The sequence below is a fragment of the Pezoporus occidentalis genome, unplaced genomic scaffold (assembly GCF_034315485.1).
Source record: "Pezoporus occidentalis ecotype Australia unplaced genomic scaffold, CSIRO_AGI_Poc_V1 ctg42, whole genome shotgun sequence".
Classification (NCBI taxonomy): domain Eukaryota; kingdom Metazoa; phylum Chordata; class Aves; order Psittaciformes; family Psittacidae; genus Pezoporus; species Pezoporus occidentalis.
In genome coordinates this window covers 182,353-208,510 of record NW_026915747.1, presented here as the reverse complement: position 1 = coordinate 208,510, position 26,158 = coordinate 182,353, and the positions used below count along the sequence as shown (strand labels likewise).

At 35.9% G+C, this 26,158-nt stretch overlaps 1 protein-coding gene across 3 annotated transcripts in view; it reads right to left on the bottom strand.

The window, feature by feature from the left end:
- Positions 1–26,158, bottom strand: part of TAFA5 (TAFA chemokine like family member 5) — a 308,827-nt gene that overhangs the window by 185,636 nt on the left and 97,033 nt on the right. For all 3 annotated transcript variants that reach the window (XR_009967711.1, XM_062634189.1, XM_062634190.1), the window contains exon 2: positions 2,755–2,904. Coding sequence is in view for 2 of the 3 variants with exons in the window: in XM_062634189.1 (XP_062490173.1) it covers positions 2,755–2,904 (150 nt within the window). In the remaining variant the exon portion in view is untranslated. The remainder of the gene's footprint in view (positions 1–2,754; positions 2,905–26,158) is intronic.

The following is a 26,158-nucleotide window of genomic DNA, read 5'->3' as shown; positions in this document are numbered from 1 at the left end:
GATTTTTTGAAAGCAGAAATGTATTCTTAAACAACAATTACATTCTTAACATCCAGTATATTACAAATAAACAAAATGTGCAAAAGCACACTCTGTGTCCTATTTAAGAAAGCTAAGAGAAGGACATAATTGTTTGGGAAATGTGATTCTTTATGGTAAAAGAATACCTGACAAATATGTTTGGTTGTTGTCTTCCTAAATTAGCAGTATTTGCCTTAGTATCAGAGACAAAACTAGCTTCTCTCAGACCTAATTTTAGGTAGATTTCATGTTCTGTCCAGAAGAAAGCACTAGCAGCTGTGTTTGAAACATCTAGAAATTAATATAAACAAAATGGAAAATTCTTTGAACTACTGTTCTTTAAACTATGAACCTGGTAAATTCACAGTTGGATAGTTGTTAGTCAATGGCCGATTTATCTGACAGCTGTATTTGCAAGGAGAAGATTAGAGTGAAGACAAAATGTTCATTTCTTCTTTCGTATATAATTATGGTATGTACAAGTATTTTTTTAACTTAATTCAAGAATAAACCTACAGATCGAGGATTTGGCTTGTGCCTTCATTTTAATTTGGGAACTTGATATATGATTGTAGATATCGTTAACCTTTTTGAGCTTTGATTACAGAACATCCCTAACATTGCCCAGGAAAGTGAAGCAGCATCTCCTACATGTCTTGCAATTATCATTCCTAGCAAAGGGCTCAACATCTTAATTATAAACATTTCACAAAATATTAAAGATCTGTGTTATTAGATCTTATTAGAGATAGGTTGAAAAGCTTTAAAAAGATTAATTATAGTACTTGGACGTGTCAGTTAATGGGGAGCTCTATTTTTCAACTGATGAACTTCCCACTTATTTTTCAAATGTGGAGTATTACATAAAGAACCCTCTCTGATTACACAATATCTCAGCATAGACCCTGCCATCCAGTTCTCTGTTTTCATAAAATGATGATCAAGAACACTGAAAGCAAAAGGAGATTTGAAAGACCTTCTTGAGTGGCCAATAAGATAGACAGGGTAGACAGATTAGATAGGTAGATAGACAGATGACAGATAGATAGATAGATAGATAGATAGATAGATAGATAGATAGATAGATAGATAGATAGATAGATAGATAGATAGAGTTCTCAAATATTAAATTATCTCAAAACTTTCATGCTTGGAATCTAACCTAATACAGCAATTAGAGGATGAGGTGTAGTCATGTCTTCTTACATGTACATTCTGCTAAACTCTCAGCATCACAGGTGATTCAAGGCAAGGCAGAAACAGTGAGTACCAGGACATCTGATTTATCTGAGGCACTGAAGATGAGACAAAGTACTCTAATAAGGTGCCTTTTACTCTGTTGGGTATAAAGGAAAACTGAAGTTCCCAGGTTAGACAACTAACAATGGATACCTAAGTTACAGCAAATGAATCTCACCACAGGCCATAACTGACTGAGAAAAAATTGTATTTTGTTCCCATTAGAAGAGGAACACCTCATATTTTCCCTTATAAATTTGTTTTAAAAAGGGAAACACATGTTAAAAAATTAATTGCTAAACATTTTTTTTTCTGAGGTTACAACTATAAATGACACAATAAAATCATTCTATGATTCCATGGTTCCTTCCTTAAGCAGTTAAGTCTGCTAGAATAAAACAGGAAAGATTTACTGGACATTGTATCACATTACGAAAAAGACAGCTAAGAAACTGTCTTACAGTACTAAAACCAAATGCAAAAATAGAATGTGCATGATGTTCTATATTCAGCTCTGGGTAGGCTTTGAAATCTCCTTTGAGCTGTCTTGTTTGATGATCACTGGTAAGACCAAATTCTGAGGCAACAGTTGGGTGTTCTCAGCAATATTTTTATCTGAGGACTCAAACTAGTCAGCCTTCAAAGGCAATCTGTGAATTTGTTATAGTTCTATACACACTCATCTTCTTTTTACTTTTGTTAACTGAGCCTAGATCAAAACATACAATTTTGCATCAACTATTTTCAATATGTCTCCAAATTTATTTTTAATCTAAAAGTTTGCTAATGGCCTTGCATGGGCAGACCTCTCTTGAAGATTGTCCCACTGTGAACATCTGATTTAGCTGTAACACAGAAATTCATTTGTCTCAAAAACTGATTGCAGAGTGAAACATTTTCATACCTCCCTGTATGTCAGCAGTTTTCCAGCTGCATGCAATCACTGGATCTGCAGTGAATCATACAGAATCATAATTTTAAGGAGCGATGTATGCTGGACATGTGAGGTATATTCAGATACTGTATTCTAACTATAGTATCTGTATTTTCTTCAACAACGTGAACTATCACACAGGAGCAGTCACATTAGCTTCCCAGTGGCATAAAACTGTTCAGGCTCTTTTACAGTGGTTTTGTTGAGGTGTTTTTTGTTTTTTTTTTAATAAAAAGGTAAGAAATAAAAAGTAGGGGGAAAAGAATGCCATTTTATTGCTGATGCTATCATCACATGCAAAACATAACAGGAGCATTCTGTTAACATTCAACTGCATATGAAATTAAAACAAAAGTGAAATTCCAATAAAAAAAAATAAATCACTGAAATATCTATACTATTAGTAATACTCTCTTGGGGAATTTCCATGATATTGCCATTACTAGTTGGGACACATAAAAAAATTTTGTATAGAGCTTTCATTTTTTTTATGAGACACTACCAGTTTTACACCCCTCTTGTATTGGCAGAAACTCATTGAATTGAACTTTGCTTCTTACCATCAACACAGGCTGGCCTTGCTCTTGTTGTACCGGCAATCTGTCCTTTTTTACATGCACAGCGAGCTGTTTGTCGGGCTATAGTCCTTCGGGGCTGACTGCTATCTCTGTCCAAAGTAACAATCTCACATGTACCTGCAGCCAGTTGACCTGGAAAAAGAACCAGCAACAGGTACCAGAGTCACTGAATGCACTACAGGCAATCTATTACAGCCAAATAGATTCATGGCCCTATGTCACAGCAGACACTCCACAACAAATGGACAGCCAGCTGATGGATATAATAAAATGAGATGGCACGCAATTTTTTCTTTGTGGTGGACATATGAATACCCTGCAAACGGGTTTTGTAAGAAAATGATTATTGTTCCATAAAAGCCAGAGGGCTGAGATTACACAGGTTACTTTTACTTATGTTGGTTAAGTAAAGGAACAATCTGCTTTTAAGCAATGAAATTCAAATGGTGTGCTCTTTATGCATTTTCAGAAAAGAAATGATAAAGAATATGGAAAACAAAAAACTTTCCCACATGTCCATGAATATAATGGAGTCTTAACAGCTTTGTGTGCTGGTTTGGAAAGAAAAAATCTCTCAAAGTATGCCTGCATTTGACCAGATTGTCAGTCCTTTGGTTCTTCCTTCATCTAAACTAAACGGTAATTCATTCTCTGCCTGACTCCTATTTGAAGTAACTGGTCTTTTTTTGTTTTACTAAATTTACTATGCAGCCATCCTGCAAATGGCAGTAAAATGACACTGCACCATTAGCTCAGTAACATGCTTTTTATTGACTTCTCCAATTTATGTAGCTTTCCCTGAATACTGAGGAAAATCTACACCACCTAATTCTGAATTTGGACCATACTTTGAGATGCAAAACAAAAACCACAAAAGCTCTCTGCAAAAACTTCTTTCATGCAGAATATTAGTCTGAAATAAATGTTATATATTTTGAATTATGCACTTCCTCTGATACAACCAACAGTAGGTTGGCTACTAGTTGGTATACTATACTTTGGTATACTAGTTGGTTACTGGTATACCAAAATATTACCTTTTACAAGCAAGGAAGATACATTATTGAATTTCAATGCATATGAAGACTGAAAAACAATCTTGGATATCACTCTGTATTACACATAATTTCTGGATTTTTCTGGTACAGTAGTAAATATAATTTCTATTGTATTTTGCCTTTGCAGGCAATCAATTATAAACCTTCAAGTGAGGATGTGAAAAAATATAATCTGCAAATCACAAGCTTACTATGTTTTGCTTTCGTAAAAAAGACTGGAACAAATGCAACATTGTATTTATGAAAAAGTTGTCCAGTTTAAGTCATAATCATGGTAAATTATTTTTATGCTGTTGAAATACTGAAAAAGACCAGTGAGACAAAAAGCTGAATAAAACAACCAAACAAACCAACAACACTTCCCAAATAAAACACAAAACTCCTGGAAGTGTACGTGTATGGCATGCAAGTCTAAAATTATAATGACATTTCTGAATATTGCATTTTTTTCCATTCAGAATACAAGTTTACTCATTATATTGCTCTCCAAACCAGCTTATGATGCTTCCTATTGTGTGGATCCTGTCTTGAAACTGTCAGAACAACAAAATACTGCCAATAGCATTGTGACTGGTTCACTGCTAAGACACCAAAATTTTATGTTCCCGTGACTCCTTTACTGCAGTGAATTACATGGTAAAACTGAGGATCTCAAAGATGAATGTGGAACAAGATAGTCTACAAATTTATGAAAATATGTGACATATATGTAAGTAATACGCATTAGGCATTTATAAATACAGACATGATATTCACAATAGTGAACACTTTCACCATAGTTTTCAATTGCTGCTAGCAACTAGACTTGTCATCTATGGTCAGCCCTGAGGTTCTACTCTTTTCTACCCACTCTCTTAATAAAAACATCTTATGATAAACACATACTGATGAGAAGATTTTTACTCTATCATATGCTAGTCTTTTGTTTCCTCTGAAATCTTGGATTAGGAAGCAAAGGTTTAGCAAGAACGATAGTGGCACATAATTTTCCAAGGACAAGGAAAATCCAGATAGAAACTGAAACATCTTGAACTGAAAAAAAAAAAAAATTCTTTTTTCCCCCACTGCTAATATATTTCATTCTGGTTTGCAGGAGATGTATTGCTCCCAAGGAATACAGCTGTCTGCGGTAGATCATGTAAAAAAGACATAATCAGAGGTGTATTTAGATCTTGACCCCTTAGGCATTTGAACATCGTGATTATGGACCTGCATTGAGAATACAAATAGAATGGAAACCAAAGAAAAAGCGGAAGCATAAATATGACATGTCTAAGTGTTCCTGAAAGTAGGGGTTGCAATATTCGCTACTGTTTGTAAGTCTCTACACTACCATTTCTTTCATTAAAAGGTAAAACATATAATGTAGATGAATTGTTATATAAACCCCAGTTAAGAGGAAAGGAGCCAGTTTTACAGCACAGTGAAGGTAAATAAGGACTATGTGCCGAGTAAAAGCACAATGAAGATTTCTGTCAAGATAATTAGTGAAAACAAAAGCTTTTCAGGGAATACAAGCAGTGACTATTGATAAGAATGCCTACAGATCATTTTTTCTGCTTTTGGACCTGTCTAGTTTTAGATCTGTGTAGGCTCACTTTAAGCCACATGGGCTATTTGGTTTTTATGATTGCTTTCAGCTGTTTATTTTGTTTAGAGATGATAATTTCTTCTGGGCATAGTGACCTCAATTTTTTTTGTGAACTTTGAAAACCAGGATACCTAAATGAGAGTAATTGTTGAACAAAGATAATGTCACACTGCCTCTCACAGAATTCTGTACAGCTATTAAAAATAAGGGAAAATTAGAACTATTTTTAAAACATTTCATAGATTTTTTTAAGATCATTTCTCTGTTATCATTCGTGTTTCTCTGGCAGAAGAAAATCATTGAAAGATGGATACCATAAATTAAAAAATATTGTAGAGCTGCAGCAGTTCTTCCCACACATATGACAAATATTTCTTAGTCATTGTGTCATAGGGTGCAAATACTGCAAGTATACATCCACTGTTACTTGGCTTTAGATGGCTCTAAAGCATGAGAAGTATTAGCTAAGGTTATGGAGGCCCATCTCCATGGAGAGAGTCATCCTGTTGTAAAGCATGTCCTTTCTGCCTCACGTTAAGTAGAGGACAAGTCTACAGAGTACCTTATTTAGGTGATAAGCATGCTACTTTGGCTTTTTAACAATTTAATCTAGAAATGTGAGGTACAAAATGATGTAACAAAAGGAATATACTTCTTATAAGTACTGAGTTTAAAGAATCAGGGTGCATTTCATTTTCAGGAAAGTTAACAAAGTGACCACTTTCAAAGATATTAATGAAAAAAAGCCATTCAACTGTGAGCCTCTGAACACTTCCCATGTCAATCCTAACCACAGAGAAGAGATCTCAAGGCAGCAATGGGTGGATTTTTAACAGAGCTTTTCCAGTTGAGAGATAGATTAAGAGCCTATGGAACAGTCATAAGGATGCCATTTTATCAGTAGATTGTATTTATGCACTTACACAAAGTAGTTCACCACTTTTGAACATGAACTAAATATTCTTGGGAGACAAAAAAAGGCAAGCATCATCAGAGAACTCTTGATTCATTCTAGCCTTGCCTGAAAGGTTTCCTCCCAAAGAAATAAAAAATAAATAAAATAAGATATAATAATAAAAATAAAATAAAATAAAATAAAATAAAATAAAATAAAATAAAATAAAATAAAATAAAATAAAATAAACATTATTTTATGGACCAAGCATAAAGTTTATTTCAGTTATAATCATCCAGTTTTTCAATTAATGAGTGTTAATTTGTTGCTGTTATTGGTTTAATATTATTATTTTATAAATATTTATTTTTGTAAGTTTATTTTACTAATTAAGACCTCAGTGAGATTTATTTGATTTTGTATTGCCAGTATGTGTTTACTAAATAGAGAAAAGGATTGGGTTCTTTAAGGTTCTTCTATAATGTTGTACTTCATTCTTAAAATGCCAATTGATACGTCCTCTCACTCTCCCACTGCAAACACACATGCTTCTACATGGAATTCCTTCAGAAAAAAAGGAAATCTACAGGATTCTTAATTAAAATGTAAGTCAAACCAAACCAAACCAAACCAAAACCCTACAACCGTTAAAATGCCAAATAAAATGGGATTCAGCTTTTACCCTCCAGCTTGCACTCATGAACTTGTTTCCAGTATTTTGTTTTTTTCTCAATGAAGTCCACTGTGATCAGTAGTGAAACTGCCTTTTGTGAGACTTTCATGGAACTCTGTAGCACTCAGTGAGTTTAGGCATGTACATTTAGCAAATGGTGCAGGAATTAACTCAAGGTAAAAACTACTATATTTTTAGAAGTTATTTAGTACTTCCATTCTTGAAAGAAAAGTGTTTGTCACTGAAAAGTTTAAAAGTAAATGACATTTTTTTTTATGTGCATTACTAAGCGCCCTTTGTCTATATGCCATTGCTGAAAGAACAAAGACTTTGAAAGATCTATATTGCCCATCATAGGCAAAACCCTCAAATAGTAAATATTTTTGTATTACATGGAGGGTATATAGCGTAACATTTTAATTTTCTGTGGACGAAAATATTTTTGTTCTCTAATAGGACATAAAATCTGCCTAATCCACATTGATTACATCAAGCCAGTTATAGATGTTATGATTTTTTAATTTATGTATGCTGAAAAGCTGAAGACTTTCCCTCAAATTCATTTAAAGAAATAAAATCAGATTATGAACTCATGGTATCTGTGGGTACAATGAAAATAAATCTTGATCTAAATATGCAGATCTTCCCAGGGTTTTAGATTTCATGCTCATCCAGAAAATCTACTTCTGAATTGCATGCACAGGCTTACATTATAGTTGCAGTGAACAGTTTTTCTATGCATCACCAATTTGATTCCTAGCAACACAAGCTCTTTTAGTTCAAAATGCATCAAGTTAGATGTTATTAAAATTCTTGGCTAGATTCAAATACTCTTTTGTCAGTGAACACAATGCAGAATTTGTTTCAAAATCAGATCATAGGAATACATTCAGTAGTTTTCTATTACAATATTGAAGTCTTTCTGACAACAGAGCCATGCCAACTCATGAGCAGAGCTGAATATCAACAATTCCTACTGAAACAAGAGGGAACTTCAGTATTTAGTGTCACTCATGATTTGCAGCTTGACGATAACTTGAGTAATAAATATTTAAATGTATTTCAATTTAAAAAATAAAAAGCATACATTTAAGTGGAATTTGGAATTGTTTGTTATATATCCTTTCACAAAAAAAAAAAAATGTCCTGAAAGATGTCATACAGTGAACATAATCCAATTTCAGACAGTCCTTTTACCTTTTATTTTCCAATTTTAGTTCAGAATTAGAGTGATTATGGGAAGGATTTGTTAGCCCCAAAGAACCACACTCACTTTTAAGCTATAATAGCAAAATTTGTGGAAATCCAGCTAGTATAAAACAAGAAAGAGCAACTCCACAAAACTTATGAACCCTCTCCCCCCCACCCCCCATATTTAATCTAAACTAACAGACTAGAAACTGGCTCAGCATATATGGGAAAAATGGGAAAAAAACCCTGTTCAAATGTATCAGCACAATTTCAGAATAACTATCAAATAAGAACATTGTTTCTATCTTATGTGATACAAGGACATTTCAATTTTCAATAAAATATATTAATGGAAGCACACTATTTCCTTTTCTTCTAACTCACTTGTCACTGAAATTAAAATCATTTGTTTCCAAGATGCTTCATGTATCATTTAAGACCCTTGTATCTTTGTATTGAAACAAACTTTGTAGCTGTTTAAGGGACAGACTAGAGAAAGCAGTTCTTGCTAGTGGAGTTAGACAACCTGTTTAAAATATCATTTACCAGTTTTCCTTGAGGGTATGATTATGCTGTCAGTAGAAGCCAGGATCAATCTCATTGTCTGAAACAAAAAGCAACTAATTTGGATAATCTTAATTTACTGCTGTACCCCACAGGTGCCCACTAAACGAGAAAGCAGCAGACCACATTTTTCAAAACTTTCCACGTATTTACTTCATTACAGTTTCAGAGCTACCTTTGGCTGGAATCAGCCTTACCATGTGACCTCTGTAGCTTCGCCATTTTTAAAGGAGTGACTGTCCACTGACATAACAGAAAGAAAAAGAAAGGTAAAATCAGAGTTCAGTAAAAACAAAATTCAAGATTTAAGTTTCTGAAGGGAACTCTGTAACAGAACAAAGAGGAATTCCAGATCTGAAAAGACTTGGAAAACCAAGCCAATGTTATATAAATACATGTAGAAGCAAAGCATTCATATATATGAACCTAATTCAAAATAAATTTCCCTATGTGCTACACTACTTTAAAAAGTAATTTGCACAGAGATGTCATTTCTCAAATTCCTATACAGTCTCAAATCAAAACTTAACACATTTGATATGCTGCACTTTACATAAAAGAAAGAAAAAGAAAACCATGGCTCAAGAACAGTACTGAAAGAGAAATGTATGTCAGGGCTAGGAGGGCTGCAAGAGGTCTCATCGTCCCTGTCTGGCACACTCTGCTCACAGCCCAGGACCCCATTCCAGCCCCCCAGGGCTGCCAGCCTCATCTCAGTGATGTTGCAGCAGGGCTGGTGCCAGCTCCCCACAGGCCCCACCATGGGCCATGTGGAGCAGGCCACCCATGGGCCCACAGCCTATGTCCATCCCAATGGAGGTCACTGGTGCCTGGGGCTGCCCCAGTGCCTCCCTGGCTGCCAGGCCCTGCCCCAGGGATGATCTCGCTGAGTCCAGCATGGAGGCTGGAAGTCCATCAAGCTGCACCACCAGGAGTACCAGTGACACTCGCAACCCTCATTTCAGCACCATTTTACCAGAGATCACAGCTTCCAACTTTGAGAAATGCCTTTAATAGACATTCACACAAAGATCAACCAAAGGAATTCCCCTAATGTTGATTCCATTAATATTACAGAAATAAACCCCTAGCCTAGTAATTTATGGGGTTTTGTATCAAGTTTCCATGTCTCTTTTTGGGTAGTGAACTAAAAGCAGACCTTACGACTAAGAAGATCATTTAACCAGTGCTACCAAAAATAAGTAGAAATGACAAGACATTTGAGTCCTTTCTCTTTAAATAAATTCTGCCTCTGTGTAAGTCAGTGTGAACTGTAAATCTCAGCTAGAGAGACCTCCTCCAAGGAGGATCTGCAGCTCCAAGGGCTTCCTATTGACTCCACTTCATGCAGGTTTAGGTAATTGTTTCTAGAGGCCTCTATTGGTTACAAAATAAAATAACTGCATGAATTCAGCTTTCAACAAAGTTATGCTTATTTGCATTAGTTTGGAAGTGGCTGTCACTGTATCACTTTCCTAAAAATTTTTAAAACTGTTAAAAAAAGAAAAGACAAAGAAAGAAAAAGAGCACCTTTCCATGTCTTTACCAGCCTCTACATGTAAAATAAACCTAGTCTGTTTATGAAACAAACAGAATAGCCATAGGGGGAAAAATGTTATCAGAACGATGTGAATATTTCTCTTGAGAAAGACAGGAATAAAAAGCACAGGTTTGTCTAAAAAGCTACTGACATTTGTTGAAGCCAGAAGCTGTATGCCGGGAAGGAACAAGTCTGTTGTGTTATCAAAATATGCCACTGCAGGGAGCATGAAATCAGTTTGAAGGAAAATGCAGATAAAGCCGTATATCAGAAGTAGGTATAATGTAGTGGCACAAGTAAACACTGTTTTTAAATTCTCGTGCTTTCCTTTTTACAATCGAGATATCCACTGCAATATCCTGGGTTCAACAGCAGATTTGGGATGCAATTTGGTCCAGTACATGCAATGTGGGAAAGGAGAATCCATTTGCTGAGATTTTGTTTTGTTGGATCCTGTTAATATGTCTTATTCCTCAAACTGCAGAAATAATAAACCCTCTTAATTGCCATCCACAAGGAAGTAAGTTATATCCTATGCAACAAGAACTGTGTCATTATTCCGTGCCTGTGACAGGTTTGAAAACCTGGAGGCCAAAGTATGCAGCTGAAAACAACTGCTACCTTACAATATCCAGCTTTGTTAACAGGCCATAAGCTAAGTGATACCTATGAAGGAATAAAAACTTCAAATGATGGACATTTTCTGTCATCCACTGTACTTTTAACAGATCTAAGTAATATCTTTCAAAAAAGCCTGTTTATTTTGGCTACTGCCTGTAGCACTACTCCTACCTTTTTGCACAAGCCTATGACACAAAAATCCACTTTCTTTCTAGTGATAGCACTGTGATGCAGATGGTAGGTTTACCCTGAAACCATTAGGTAACAGAGAAAGTCTCCTACTACCCAGTGTCATTCTTATGTGTTTGTTTTTTGTTTTTTTTTTTTTTTGGGGAAAGAGTCCATAAACATTCTCCATACGAAATATAGTCTCTCAAGACTTTGTACTCTGTGGTACTGCACTTACTGAGCACATATAGGTACAACAGCTGACATAAAACCACAGGGAAATATAAACTGTAACTCTGCAGAAGTAAACATTGAAAAATGGAGGCACTGAAGTAGCACGGTGCCCATATCCAAGAAGGAAACAAATTTCAACAATTTTCAATGTCTTCCTACACCGGAGAAGAAATAATCCCACTGAATAATATATGGCATTAATGAGAAGCATTATGGATGAACCCAAATCAAGGTTTGATGCTGAGAATCTTGAACAAAGAAAGGATCCTTAAGCGCAAAGCTTCAACAGGCAGAATCTACACCTCTTGGAGCGCCTCTCCATCTCTGCAGTGACGACAAAGAGGAAATTTATGGTGCGTAGGTTCAATTAACCTGGGTGCTAGCATGAATTCTCAAATCAAGCACATCATAAGGACAAAAACAGAATAACAACTATTGTCTGCATCTGCTATTTCTTCTTGCTTAGCTCTCAGAGTTTCACTACTGATTGTAATGCTCCTCAGCAGTACCTGCCTCTCTATATTTACAGCATGAAGCAATGAATTCCCTCACTTAGGTGTTATGCTGAGCACATGACTAGATTTAGCACACAAGTCCACTACTGCAGGTCCATCAATGGAGTTTACATTTATATTGTCTGAAAAATTAAAAAATTGAGATGCAGTATGTTAAATAAATATATCCTTACTGTTAGACTAATAGCAAACTTCAGCATCAACTAAAGGAAGTGAACTTGACAGGCTCCTTAACTGATTTGAGTGATGGCTTTCATTTTAAAGGTTTGTCTGGGAGCAGTGCTTTACGCAAGTGTGACAGAGAAGCATGAGTATGCTGGCTATTATTCTCAGCTGCTCTATAGATTTGAAGAAGTGATTTTCTAACTGGGCCAGCTTCACTGCTGTATCTTCCATTTTTATCCATTTTGCTCAAAATGACTTATGAAACAGGTGCACGCTGAAACTAAAAGTTTTCATGGATGAAATCCATGATTTTTATATCCTCATTTCTAGTCCTACAAGAAGATAACCATTTATGGGATAAGATTCTCTCTGCACAACTCAGAGGAAGGTGATAGCCAAAGAGGTTTTAAGTTGCTCCCATATATCCAAGGCTGCCCAAAGACAGCACTGAACAAGGACTAAAGTCATCCCACTCACCTTTACAAATCACTGAAGGGCTCAGCATTAGAGACATACACAATACCTCTTCCTGTGTTCCATTTATTGGGAACAGTGTCATCTATTTACACAACTAAATGTTCAGTGCATGCTCACTTCCATTATTTCACCTCCACACCATATAGAGGGACTTACACTTAAAGAAGATGTGTCATGTATGTTCACACCAGATGTAGAATAAATCTCAAGATACTGAAAAGCTGAAAACATCAGAAGTATACAAATCCATTCTCTGCTCAACTTAGCAGCTGTGAAACAGACACAAACAAAAATATTAACAACTTCAAGGTACATGTTCATACCATAGAAGGCAATGTTGAAAAGTCTACACTGGTGACCTTTTAAAAAACTTTAAATTAACCTTTTTTATTAGTATTATTTCCTCTATAACAAGGTCCATCTTTTTATGTACTGCTTATAAGTTTTACTAGCTAATAAAAAGTTAAATTATGCTATCAATTTCCCAATAAATGCCTAATAAATACTACTTCCTCAGACCAAGGTCCTTAATAAAAAGGAATGAAAACAAGCCTGTCACAGTTTTACTTAGAATTTTGAGCTGAGTTTCCTATTACTCATGGTGCAGCATCCTGAAATACGTTTCCTTAGACATAGTGTAGTTAACAGTTTTCTAAACACAAAAAACGTGTAATAAAATAAACACACAGGCATATATGCATACACATATACTTCACAGAAGGATGTGTTGTACTATATGAACTTGAAGCTGGAGATGACTCTAATGTATTGCTTGTCGTATTAATGATGAGACATACGCAATTTGCCAAGATCTTTCACAAAAGCTATTATATTAATTTCACCAAATGGATCAGAACGCCTGCTCTTTATGACACTGTAGTCAATGGATGCAATATTTTTACTTTACAAGATGTAACTTTTAGCCCAACCCAGAGGGAATTTTCAAAGTAGAAACTACTTTTTTAGAAAGAATGCCCACTGATTTCTAAGGGAATGCCATATGCAGAGACCCAACAGGCATTAGCTATGCTTTTCATTCTTTTTACTCACCTACTTGCTAAAACTGTAACATGACAGTACTGATTGTAGTAAATATTTCAGTGTTCTGACTGTGCCTGATGGATAACATTAAATTATCCTCTCAAATTTGGGTTTAAGTGTATCATAAACCATCATAAACTATATTACATCTTTCATTAGATAAGTCTCTAGGAAGAAAAACTAAGAGGATGCGAGATTTGACCAGCTCTGTGGGTCACATTGAAGCAGCACTGACCAGAAGTTCTCTGCTGCAGAGAACAACATGAAACTGTCAAGTTTAAAGAGCACTGAGCGTAACTAACTGCTGCTCCTCATCCAGGGGAAATGCTGAAGGAGAACCATTAACATTATGGAGAAGCATTAATATTTTCTGCCTTCCTTTTGTATCCTGAAGTTGTTTAGGTCAGTGTCGCGGTTTAAACTCAGCCGGTAACACAGAACCACGCAGCCGCTCTCTCACTTGCCTCCACCTTCCTCCCCCCACTCCTGGAGGGATGGGGAGGAGAATCGAAAGAATGTAACTCCCATGGGTTGAGACAAGAACAGTCCAGTAACTGAGCTATAACACAGATCACTACTGATACCACCAATAATAATGATAAGGGAAATAACAAGGGAAGAGAATATGACTGTTCACCACCCGCTGGCCAATACCTAGCCCACCCCAAGCAGTGATCTACCCCTTCTGGGTATCTGCCCCCAGCTTATATACTGGGCATGACGTGCTGTGGCATGGAATTCCTCTTTGGTCAGTTTGGGTCAGGTGTCCTGCCTCTGCTTCCTCCTGGCTTCCCCTCCTCCCTGGCAGAACATGAAACTCACAAAGTCCTTGGTCAGACTAAACATGACTTAACGACAACTAAAAACATCGGTGTTATCAGCGCTGTTCCCAGGCTGAAAGTCAAAAACACAGCACTGCACCAGCTACTAAGAAGGAGAAAAATGACTGCTACTGCTGAACCCAGGATAGTCAGCGATACTGATACTGTGTTTCTGTGGTAATGGTAGGTAGGCAGCAGAAAGTATAAAATTCACAGACGGGAGAATGATCCCACAGGGATGAGTAAGAAAGCAGCAAAGGGAGATTTATTGAATGAATGTTTGCACTCACCAAATGTAATAAAACTTGAATGATATTAAGCAACTAATGTACATATATGAGATATACATGGGCATGTTGACCACTTATGGCCTGCCCTTATTTTAATTTTCCCAATGGCAATATAAAAGCTTGAATGAAAACTAAGATAATAGGAATCAGAACAGAAAAGCTGGCAATAAATATTTCATTAAAAGAGGGTTTCTGAAAGGCCATATAACCTTTTGTCTAAATGCTCCAAATCCAAAATGCATTAGATTCAAACAAAATAAAGTTATTTTCATTAGGCATAAGTAATCTGAATTTATACAGCAACTATTAGAGAGTCATTATGCCACTAAGACAAATCCAGTCATTCAGACCAAAGACGTGGTAGGGCATCCCTAGAGAAAACAGGCAAACACAAACATTTAGTACCTAAGGGGTAACCAAGGATACTGAACTGAATGATTAATCACAGCTGTGATTAATACACATCACATTATTTGGGTGTATATTGATGCACACATACATTTATGTTGGTCTCATGCTGGAGAAGGTAACAGCAGAGGGAGACAGTCATTTTGGAATAAAGAGAACATCACTTAAGTTCGCTGCAACAGAAATGTGAGCCTGGTTGTATACAGGTGGTTACATACAGAAAGCAGTGATTATGTTATTATCATTAAAAAGAAGTAATGTATTAAATAAGAATTACACAGTCTTGGTTTGAAACAGGAATGACAAATCAAAAGACTGGGATTCAGTTTCTGATATCGCCATGTGTCTTCTGTACTTCCCTAACCCTAACCAGTTTTGTTTTGTTAAAAGGAGGATACAGCGCTATTTTCAGTGAAACTATGCCACCATCAAACTCACAGTAGCCCAGAGATGAAGCCATGAGAATTGTAGTATTAATCAGAATTCAGTTCTTCTAATTGGCTGAACCCTTATTAATTATAGAACTACAGTCATTCTCTAGGCTTAAGTAAAAACAGTTGTACATCTTTTGTACAACATGCATCTTTGCACAGTGACTAATTCTGCTCCCAGTAAAATCAATGGAAGTTTTACCACTAACTTCACAGACAACAAATTCAACAGAATAATGAGAAAGTCTTCAAACTCCAGCACCAGCTTTTCAGCAAATTTGTGCTGCATCTTAAATAACTGTGATTCTGACCAAGGACATTTGTCAAATGAGTTCTTATTCAAGTGAAAGCTCTATTTTAAGAATCGTTCATTCACTTTGTATGACTTTGTATGTACCACAAGTCATGGCAGCAGCTGTGAACAAAGGTGTTCTGGGATAAGGAAGCAGAGATAGATGCAAAGCCAAAGGCACACTTCTTCAGTGCTGTACTTGGCTAAGCACCATATGACACCTCTTTTTTGGACTAGATGACCTCCAGGCTTTCCTCCCAACCCAAATCATTCTATGATTAAACTATTCAAATAATGTAGCAGTATATACTAGTGTACACTGGGGGTATACACTTATACACACTGTATCTCTACTCCTGTATAAATAGCTGCTTGCTTATGGCTGTTGAAGCTTTAGTCTTTAAAACCTGTGCATTTCATTCACACTCCCATTCTAGCAATTTCAAGTAGACAGTTGCTCTTTCCTACTGCTTCCTGGTTTCATATATTAATATCAGTCTGCTGCAACCAAACTGCTTTGTTGATATGGGATAAGCTTACTCCAATACCATTCCATTTAATACCCAAAATCTGGTATCTTCAATCAAATGAAGCTGGTTACTGCTGAAAAATTCAGTAAAAGATCCAAAGCCCTTAATAAGAGTAAATTCTATATATAAACTACTTCTGACTATGCAAAACTATTTAAAATAATATAAAAATGAATGTATTTATTACAGAAATTGTGCGTGTGTGTGAACATATAGAGAGCACCTGTATGCATAATGTTCCATACTCCACAACTTCAGAGACATGCAGTATTGTTTGAGATAACTGAAATCTGCAGTAGTATCCAACCAGAACACACAAGTAAAATTATTGACTAAATAGCAATATATACATATATGCGTACTTGTGCATATATATATATGCATGCATATGTATGTGTGTGTTTGCATATGTTTTGTGGATAGCTTATAGATGACATCCACTAGGAAAGAAACGTATGGATCAAACATATAGATTGTAAAAGAATGTTCTGATGCACACATATTGTATCAAATTGACAGGTATGCAGGGCTGATCTAAACTTTATGCACAAAAATGTATATATTGCTACTAACTCATATTTTCCTATTAATATCAGCAGTACTATTCCCCATGCAATGTGATCAGATCTAAATGACTATACAAAAAAGAAACTAAGCCTCTGAACTGTAAGGAACAGGAAATTTGGCTCCGTTCTCAACAGTGAATATTTAACGGTTCCCTGTTTCACTGACATCTGACAATCCTTCCCAACAATTAGCCTTTTCACCAACCCTAGCAGTAAAGACAAGAATAAAAGACCAAGACTGGACTGGCTGTTTAACCCTTCACATAAACCTCTGCACAATCAGGCAAATGCTATAAAGTCAGAAGACTTTCTCCTCTGTTTTTAATAAGATTACGTAAGTGGTATGTTGCATCCTCTGTTACACACTCAAGAGTTTCACAGTGATTACTGAGATTGTATATACAATCTTACACATAAATGCATGCTCACAAACATAAACATACGCAGGCGCATATCATAACCTATCATATCCTGGGATCAGAAATGTCTCAAGATTTTTAGCCTTCCTTTTACTAGGAAAAATCATTGACAGTAGTTACTGTGTGATCAGTGCACAACTGGAAAAAAAAAAAAAAGGCAGTAAAAAAGAGAAAACCCTCAAGATATCTAGGCAACCAATCCTTTCCACATTGTAACAGCTCTCTTGAGCGAATAGACTTCCTTGGTGTTGGTGAAAAATTAGCATCTTTATCAGAGTCTCTTGGTGACAAAGGACATAGATTTTGATATTACAGCCCTAAACACAAAGAAGTAGAACCAGCAAAACATAAAAGAAAATAAATCGATTTAATAATCTGATTAGTTTTTACCTTCCATTTTTCCAGTGGTGGAGCTGTATCCAGTGACAGTGTAAACATTTTACTTTGCACAACATAAGAATCACAATAGAAGAGTGTAATTAGCACTGGAAAGACATTCTCAAGGAAGTACTTTGATTTCAAAAGACTACTGGAGTGATTGTCACCCCTGCTGTGCTTGGATTCTCTCTTGATGTGCATAAACTGTGAATGCAGAACAAATTATTACGAAACTCACTCACCCTTGCATTTGTGTGCTCATTGCTTTTGCCATCTTGTGGTGACCAAAAATAGAAACCTACACAGCAGCATATAATTCACATTAGAATAATGTTGCTGCATTTTTTTAATGAATTCTTCATTGCACATGCTGAAGACCTACAACTCAAACTATGTTCTGCATTTTGTCATTTACCTAACAAATGTGTTCCTTTTAAGACTGAGCTCCCTGAAAAATAGAAGCCATAGTGTTAACACTTAAAATAAGCACAAATATGAAATGATTTAATGCTCCATAAATGTCCTCAAAGAACTTTATCAAAATGCACTGAGACCTTTTTTAAAGGAAGTAAAGTGCTTCTAGTCTCTCAGCACATATAAAGGAAATACCTTTATAAAAATTGCCATGGAGCCCAATTACAGAACAGTTTAAAGTGTGATAAAAGAAATTGGGTTTTGACTTCATAAACCAGGCAATAATTATTTATGGAACAGAGTCATTTGTGGGCTTTAGTTTGTGGTTTATTCTTCAAATTATTAAGGAAAGCTATGAATATAAAGTATCTCCCCCTTCTCACTTTAACTTTTAAAAGAAGTAGCACATTTTTGAGTTAGTGGTCCCAAGGGAGAGAAGATGAGGCCTTCTGTTGCTAAGCAAGAGTTTGCTAGTTATTTCAAGCTTTAGCTGAGTACAAGCAATAATCACTACTGCCTGAAATACATTGGAATGAAAGTACATGGGACCATTCATGACACTTCATCAGCATGCAGGAGGCAAACAAAGTGACTGCAGTGATTGAATACAGGCTCAGACTACTGGCTTTAATCTCCATCTCATTCATTCAGCCTTTACTTTTGGCACAGCTGTATGATAAACACTGTGACACTCTTCCTTGCCCGCCCTCCTTTGGAATCCCATGATTGCTGTGTCTATGTTTGTTACGTATTTAAGGTAGTCAGTCTTTCTTTTTTTTTTTTTCAAAAAAGGCAGTAAGTATTTAGATACGGGTAATCTACAGGCTTACTACTGTTACTCTCAAAGCACCACTATTTTATGAAGTCATGTCCACTTTTCCTCTGCAGATATCTCAAACCAAAACAAGGTAATTTTATAATTAATACCAATTCTTTCTACTACCTTCTGTACAAAATCGCATATATACAGTGAATTTATATGTGTATGATAAAGAATTCCTGGCTTACAGTGGTAAACCAGGAATTTTAATATCATTGCTGACATTAATAAAATTCTGATGTTAAAGAAATTTCAGTTCATTATTAAGTTTTAGGGGGGTTATTTTGTTTTAATTTTGGGGCATATCACTCAATTCACCAAGAAGAGCTCCTGTACAATTCTATATGACCAGTTCCCTGAATTTGCCTTGGCTTTATATCCAGCAGGTAATAAGGGTCTTGAATAGCTCAGAAACTAATTTTTAGCTTAAATATACTATGGTAAAGTTAATGGAGTTAGTTACATTTGTAAACTCAGGGTTAGGGTTAGGGTTGGCAATTGTGTCAAAAAAAACAACTTCTATTTTATATTACACCTTCCTCATATTAAAACACATAATAGTTTTGGGGAAATCTGCCTGGTCTGCTTCAAGAAGTTAGCCTGATTTCACCTGCTTAATATGCCAGACTCCCTGAAATCATAAGCCTGCTACACAAAAGCTTTTCACTTGCTTTTTGCATTGAAATTGATGCTGTTTGATCACTGCAGTGGTTGTAATTTAATAGAAAATGCAATCTTAAGCCAAACAAAATATTATAAAGAACCTATTTAATACTTTCTGCTCTAACTAACATGCAAAACAATTTGCAGTTTAGCTGACTGACGGTGTGTGGACATCCCTTAATGTTTAGAGATAAGTGGGACAGAACCCTGTGGAGGGCTAGTTCCAGGGTGCCTGTTACTGATGTGACGTTGCCATTTCTTTTACACTAAGTTCTATCCGCTGCCAAAGACTTACTGAGCAGCTAACATAGCAAAGATAGAAAAAAAACACACCACACCCTGTTCATGCAACATTCAACACCATCTCTTTCAAGTAAGCAAAGAGCAATTGATAGGCTGCATTGAAATGTGGAGACAGCAAACAGATCACTGAGTGAAAGAGATAGAAAAGATGAACTTTGCAGGTTCCCAGGGAGATGCAGAAATATCCTTGGGATAGCTAAAATAAATCTTTTAAAGAAAAAAATACTCAGTAAACTGCAATGCCACCTAAAGGAAGGGATTGAAAATCTGCCTCCAGAAAAAAAAAAGTGAAATCTGCATTTTTTACTCCCTCTGCATATCCAGGTTGACCTTGCAACAAAGCCTACTAGATTTTTGAAGCATACAAAACATTGTCTGATTCAAATGTTACCAAAGACAGCAACAGAGAAGTGGAATACTAAGTATTTTAAAAGATCCACTTGAGCTTTTCTGTGATCAAGTAACAGCAAACAATCCAGCACCTTCTAAGTACTCTTACCATATTATGCACTCACATATTATTAAGGTACCAGTTTTGCTACCCCTTTACTTCAACCAGAAAAAAAGAAGATCCTTGAATCTCAAGAAAAATCTGTCCAGCAACTGTGAGAGATGATTAAAATCTTCTAAGCACCAACAAGAGAGGGATATAACACAGTAAGCCAAACTAATCTTATTACCTGTATATCCTTATGGAAAAGGGAGCTAGAATGACTCCGTCTCCACTATACCACTAATACATTGAATTGTCAGCTAAAGACTGATACTATTATATTTATTCAACACTTTCCTACTATGGCAGTTCTATCTTTCCTGGAAACAACCACTCACTGTAGTAATTGGTCAGTAATAATGAATGACGCGACTATCCCAGCTCACATGATGATTTTGTTATTCTTTATTTAAAAATAGAGAATGTCACCACCACAGAACCACCACAAGTTTTGGAGCCCACTCCAAAATGTTCATACTGGCTGCTTAATTTGAGTAATTTCTCCTTAATTAAAAACAACAGGTTTCTTTACTGAGAAGTTAAAGGTACTAACAAAAACACCAAACCAAACCAAAACACCACAACTGTTCAGTGGGGTGTAAAATCTCGTTTATTTACGACAGCTATAAAGAAAAAAAAAAATCTGCTCATGAGACATCTATTATAGTAGCTGTTCTATCAACCATTCTTCTTTTTTAATGAAGAAGCTATTTAGGATGTATTTTGACTGGTGGACTAACAGACCATAGAAAAGGAAAACTGACAAGTGATTTCAGGTAACGTATCAGCTTCCTGGAAATATGATTATCACAGGAGACACCATCAGTGTATTGTGACCTGCTTAAAAGAAGAAAAAGTAATATTTTTTTGATTCCAGCAAAGTTAGATTTTTCCTTTTAACACCATCAGGCAGAGCAGCTTGCTCTCTGTCTTTTTTCCATCTTACTTCCTTTCCTCATTAAATGTAGGGCAAGAGCAACCTTGCTTCCCAGTGTCAGGATTTATGAATTCCCATTCACGGTGTCCAAAGATTTGCCACACAACCATGCTAACCTTGGTTAAAAAGAAAACCACTCTGAATAAGTTTAATGAGGATTTGAAGAAATGGCCTTGGAGGTGTAGTTTCAATGAAAATGTAACAGTGTCTACATTTTGCCTTGTACCTTACGAGAAGGCATGAAACAAATTACATTCAGCATTTTACATTTGCTAGCTTCATTCCCCACACAAGTTGCTTACACAAAGGAGCTAATAAAAATTGCCCGAATGAGTCATTATACCTTTCATCTGCAGAATTTCAGTACATTTTTTTTTGTTGTTGGCTCCAGAAATAATAGATTAAGACAACAGAACAGTAAGTCGGTATCATTGTGGATACACTTAAATTTAAGTTATCAGACTTCAGAGGCAGTTGATGACTGTTGATGCCTGAAATCCTTCTTTCGATTTTAGTTGGAAACTTTTTACTGCTCTATTAACACACAGAACAAATTCTGTTTACTGTTTTGGGATTTTTTTTATATTTTAGGGAGATTGCAGTTTTGTTTTCAAACACATACCACTGCTCCACTGAAATCTAGATACCTACTCTGCCTTTAAAATAAACTAACTCACCCACACAAAATAGGTAGTGTATTTTAGTATTTGCTCCCCTCCACCTAAAACACATTTCAGACATCTGGTTGTATTTGTCATGTCCTCCTTTTGGGTATCAGCTGCCATAAATGCAATCAGTCTGGATTTCAACTGATGTTGCACTGCATAGACATGTCAATGTCAGCGACAGGAGAGATATTTAGCTCCCTGAATAAACTTGTGTAGCTAACTGCCAGACACAAAGCTAAGTAACTAATTGCGTAAGACAGATCACAACAAAGCCACATGCTTATCAAAGGATAGTAAACTTGGATGACAGATAATGAGATTTGGTGAGTAAGACTTCAGAGCCCAGAATGCTCTGCAGTGTGGCTCTAGAAGACAGCAGGATTATTCCACTGACTTCGGTGAGAATTGTGTAAAACACTGTATACTCTTTTCTACTCATAAAAACTAGTCCACACTCAGTGTTGAGAGACTCATATCACTGACACAAATCACAGAATCATAGAACAGTTAGGGCTGGAAGGGACCTTAAGATCATCAAGTTCCGACCTCCCTTCCATAGGCAGGGACACCTCGCACTAAACCATTTCACCCAAGACTCCATCCCACCTGGCCTTGAACACTGCCAGGGATGGAGCATTCACAACTTCTTTGGGTAACCCATTCCGGTGCCTCACCACCCTTACAGTAAAGAACTTCCTCCTTATATCTAAATGGTCAAATGTCTTTATTAACATGTCTTTCTCTTGTACAAATTTATATGCCTTCACAATCAGAGTTTGAAAAAAATTACCAAAATGGTGCAGTTCAAATATAATCTTGTTCTCCAACTGTCTGGAGCTCCCTTAGCTGCCTCAGCATCTGACCAGAAGAGGGTGAGTGAAAATAAAAATAATATTTCCACCTCTGTGTAATAAAACTGGAAAATTAAAATCTGTAGCAGAAGAATGTTAACCTACATTCTGCAGGTACAAGTTTAATGTGTTCATGCTAGGAGAAAAACTTTTAAGCACAAGTCAGTGCCAACCTTAGCTTGGAATAACCTGTGTTCTTTAGACTTCACAGCTTGTCTCTTGAAAGTTCTCTGGCAACGTGTGCTTTTTCACATTTTTCAGCTAAATCAGAGCTCCAAATGCAAAATATAACATTAAAGAACAGCAAGTGCATTTGTGACACTCTTTGAAGAAATCATGTACATGTAAGGCAATGACTACATTACACGGAAGTGTAAGTACACTCTAATGTAACTTTAAATTCACTTAATTAAGGAAGATCAGTATTCTCTCTGAATACTGGTGCATACTACTGACAGTCTGCTTTTCAGTAAACTTAGCTAGGTATCAATGAAACAATATACATGACAATTTGGCATGGTATTTCAAATCACATACTATTACACTAATTATTCACGATGCTGTACAAGTACAGGCACAGAAGTATGGAAAACTTTCTACTAAAATTGTGTGTTCCTGATTACAATATTGAAAGGAAGCAACTTATCTACATGTCAACTGTGACACACTGGAAACTGTTCTACTGGAGAACCTGAACCAGTAGTTTCCAGGGCCTTTGGACTAATTTCTTGTTGCACTCTGCAAAATTCTCTGCAAACAATCAGCACAGCTGCAGGGAGGTAAACAGTAAATTTTACTTTAGTGTGGTTACGCATACCTGTGCAGATTGCGGATCAGTGACAGTCTGCAGACAAAATTTGGGGATCACTGGCTTATGTATCATTCCACAACATTTAGAATATAGGTAAGGTTTTATGGAATTTGCTATAATGCTAGACAATATCTCTGCCAATGAAATAATAATCCAGTGCATCATATTGCTGAGTGATTAAATCTGGTGTTCCGTTTCAGAAATCAGCTGATGCTGAAGAAAATTTCTGAGGCAAAGGACTGATGATGCAGCAACATTTTTAGATGCCTTATACAGAATATGCAAAATACACAGTACGATGCCTTAAGCAACTACTCATGCATCATAGTGAGACAGCCCATATAATAACAATAGTTAGTTTTGCACTTGCTGAATGTTGCCAAGGTTTGCTGAATCCCTAGCAAGCGAAACTATTTTTGAGGAAAACCTGTACTGTGGAGTGACAGCCTTTCTAACTGTGGATATCATCAATGAACAGTCCTTTTATCAACAAAAACTAACAGCTATCCCAAATAGTTAAGTCAGGAACAACAAGCACTAAAATGATGTTTTACAAAATGCTTGAAGGGCACTGCAGCTGCAAATCCAGCTACATGCTTGTGGTTCAAACCACGTAGTACTGGTATGTACCTCACTGCTTGCTTCTCTCCAAATCTCTTCGAAAGCCAAGTACAGAATATGAATTTCATATATACTTTGCTGTCTTATGAGACATAAAATATAAAATTTAGCATCACTCACCTTTTTTTTCTTTTTTTTTCCCCAACAGCAATTTAGTAACGTATACAGATTAGCCATGCTTACATAAAAGCTCATATTTCAAACCTGGACTAAATGTGACTATTCCCATCGCTATTATTCCTTAAAGCCTTTTATAGAACAAAGCCTTAAATCACAGGCTTCAGAAGGAATCTTGATCTTTTCTTTATTACACCATGACAAAACTATTATTATAATCATGAGGAGAAAACCAGGTATTTCATGAAAGCATTAACTGAATATATGTTATATATGCCCTAAACATGTAAATGAAGAAGACTCTCAACAATAAAAAGGTCTTTTAGCAGCAGGTACACTACTAACTCTTATCTTCTGTTCTGTACAATACATTAGACAAGAATATTTGGAAAACTTTATCTTTCTCCATGTTACTTAAAGGTCTGCAGCAGATTTTAAAGATTACTACAGGAAATTGTGACAGACTCCATCTGGTGTAAGACAGTGCCATTCCACTGAAATAAAATAAAGTACAAACCCAAAAATCTGATCCTTTGAGAGAAAGCTTCAAATTATCTGAAAATATACGTAAGCACTTCAGCATTAATCCTACCTTTGTAAAGATATGGTTTATATCTTCTTCTATTTTCAATACCTGTCACATTCACATGTCAATCATTTTTGACTAGCAAAAATACTACTTTAAAAATTTTGTTGAACTAAAAAAAATTTCTTCCCAACAGCATTACATGGTTATTATTTTTTTAAAATAATTATTGTGTTAAAAAAAATCTCAATTAGAATCGTTGGATAGATGTAAGTATCACTTTTGGCTATTTTTTTCCCTACTTGTTATTTACTTTTCTCTGGTACATGTAGCATACAGCTTCTGAAGGCCTCTAGTGATTTTTTTTGATGTTTTGAGCTCCTACTTTCTAATTTGTCTTAACAAATTTCCTTTCCTTATTTTTCTATTACATAAGTGCATTCCCCAGGATGATTATACTCAATTTGTGAATGAGAAGATTTTTGTCCCTCTCATTCATTCTTTTTAAATGTTTTCAAATGATGGAATCATGTCTTCTTAAACATGCATCCTTTCGTTACATTTTAAATATTACTTTGGGCTTTAACTCTTATTATGCATAACCTAGGCAAGCAAAACAATGAGACATTTTCACTTTGAATTTAAAATGTATTAATTAATCACAGGTTTGAGAAGTAAGACAATCTGCACACCTACACACTTACATGTGTAGGATGTACAAGCAGCTGAGGCAATGCTCTCCTAAAGATGTTGCAAACAACATCAACTAGAACAATAAATAAACAGGCATTTATTTATACGTAAGTGTCTGAACTTTAGGAGGTTTGCTTTAAAAGGCTTGAAATTTAAAGGTATTGCTGAACATGAGATTATTGCAGTAGGAAACATGCCTTTAGGCAAGTAAGTACTCTGAGGTCTCCCTTCTGAATCTGTCCCTGTCTTACTCAAGCTAAAAATACAGGAGGGGGGGACAGGGGGGATGAATGGAAAACATTTGTCAGTCCAATAATGTTCTAAACCTCAGACCCCTCTCCCAGTCGCACTGGCTAAAAGGAAAGTATTACACTTTTATAACTCAATTGAGACCTACTGTACACTATATTTTATACAATTCTGGCTTTTCTGTTACCCACACAAGAGAAGCTGCTACGTTGAGACACAAACTCTTCTTACTCAAACTAAAGATTAAATTACTGCATCTGGCCATAATTGTTTACAAACCACATGTATTTGTAAATATTGATATACGTAGACCCATAATATCTTAAGTTACTTTAAGTAAAGATCCAAATAT